We start from the raw sequence: 1,314 nt of genomic DNA, 5'->3' as shown, positions 1-1,314 counted from the left end.
CAAAATAACCCAAAAATAACCCCGGGTGAGACCCCAAAAACACCCCGGGTGAGACCCCAAAACCACCCCAAATAAAACCCCGGGTGAGACCCCAAAACAACCCCAAAAACACCCCAAAATAACCCCGGGTGAGACCCCCAAAAAAACCCCAAAATAACCCCAGGTGGGACCCCAAAACAACCCCAAAACCCAGGGTGAGTCCCCAAAAACACCCCAAAAACACCCCAAAATAACCCCGGGTGAGACCCCCAAAAAAACCCCAAAATAACCCCAGGTGGGACCCCAAAACAACCCCAAAACCCAGGGTGAGTCCCCAAAAACACCCCAAAAACACCCCAAAATAACCCCGGGTGAGCCCCCAAAATAACCCCGGGGAAGCCCCCAAAACAACCCCAAAAACACCCCGGGTGAGACTCCAAAAACACCCCAAAATAACCCCGGGTGCGACCCCAAAATAACCCCAAAAAAACCCTGGTGAGACCCCAAAAAAAACCCAAAAAACCCCCGGGTGAGACCCCAAAAACACCCCCGAAAAAACCCAAAAAAACCCCGGGTGAGATGCCAAACAAACCCAAAAAAACCCCCAAAAACTCCCAAAAGCCCAGGTGAGACCCCAAAAAAACCCCAAAACCCCTGGGTGAGGCCCCAAAAAACCCCCAGGTGAGACCCCGAAAGCCCAGGTGAGACCCCAAAAAAACCCCAAACCCCCCCAAAACCCCAGGTGAGACCCCAAAAAAACTCCAAGACCCTGAGTGAGACCCCAGAAAAACCCAAAAACCCCAGGTGGGACCCCAGAAACCCCCCAAAATCCCAGGTGGGAGCCCAAAAAAACCCAAAACCCCCCAAAAACCCAGGTGGGACCCCAAAAAAAACCCAAAACCCCCCAAAAACCCCAGGTGGGACCCCAAAAAAACCCGAAAGCCCAGGTGAGACCCCAAAAAAACTCCAAGACACTGGGCAAGACCCCAAAAAAACCCCAAAAACCCCAGGTGGGACCCCAAAAAAACCCCAAAATGCCCCAAAATAACCCCGGGTGGGACCCCAAAAAAACCCCCAAAACCGAATCCCCCAAATCCTGGGAATTCCCCAAATCCCCCAAATATCCCCCAAAATCCTGGGAATCCCCCAAATCCCGGGAATCCCCCAAAATCCCGGGAATCCCCGCTCGGGGTGGATTTTGGGGGAATTTCCCCGGAAGCCCCGAACTCAACTCCGGATCCTCGGGAGAGTTCGGGGCTGGTTTGGGCATTTTGGGATCGTTTTGGGATTTTTTGGGGGGTTTTTTGGGATTTTTTTTTTTTTTTTTTTTGGTAT

At 52.3% G+C, this 1,314-nt stretch overlaps 1 protein-coding gene across 1 annotated transcript in view; it reads left to right on the top strand.

The window, feature by feature from the left end:
* Nucleotides 1-756, top strand: part of LOC103621067 (neuropathy target esterase-like) — a gene marked incomplete at its 5' end in the record, with an annotated part of 20,666 nt that extends 19,910 nt beyond the window's left edge. The window contains one exon of the mRNA XM_017742322.1: nt 722-756. Within this exon, the coding sequence (XP_017597811.1) occupies nt 722-756 (35 nt within the window). The remainder of the gene's footprint in view (nt 1-721) is intronic.
* Nucleotides 757-1,314: the final 558 nt, after the last annotated feature.

The sequence above is a fragment of the Corvus brachyrhynchos genome, unplaced genomic scaffold, assembly GCF_000691975.1.
Source record: "Corvus brachyrhynchos isolate BGI_N302 unplaced genomic scaffold, ASM69197v1 scaffold248, whole genome shotgun sequence".
NCBI classification, from domain to species: Eukaryota; Metazoa; Chordata; class Aves; order Passeriformes; family Corvidae; genus Corvus; species Corvus brachyrhynchos.
Note: the sequence above shows the minus strand (reverse complement) of the source record. Positions and strands in the feature narration are given on the sequence as shown.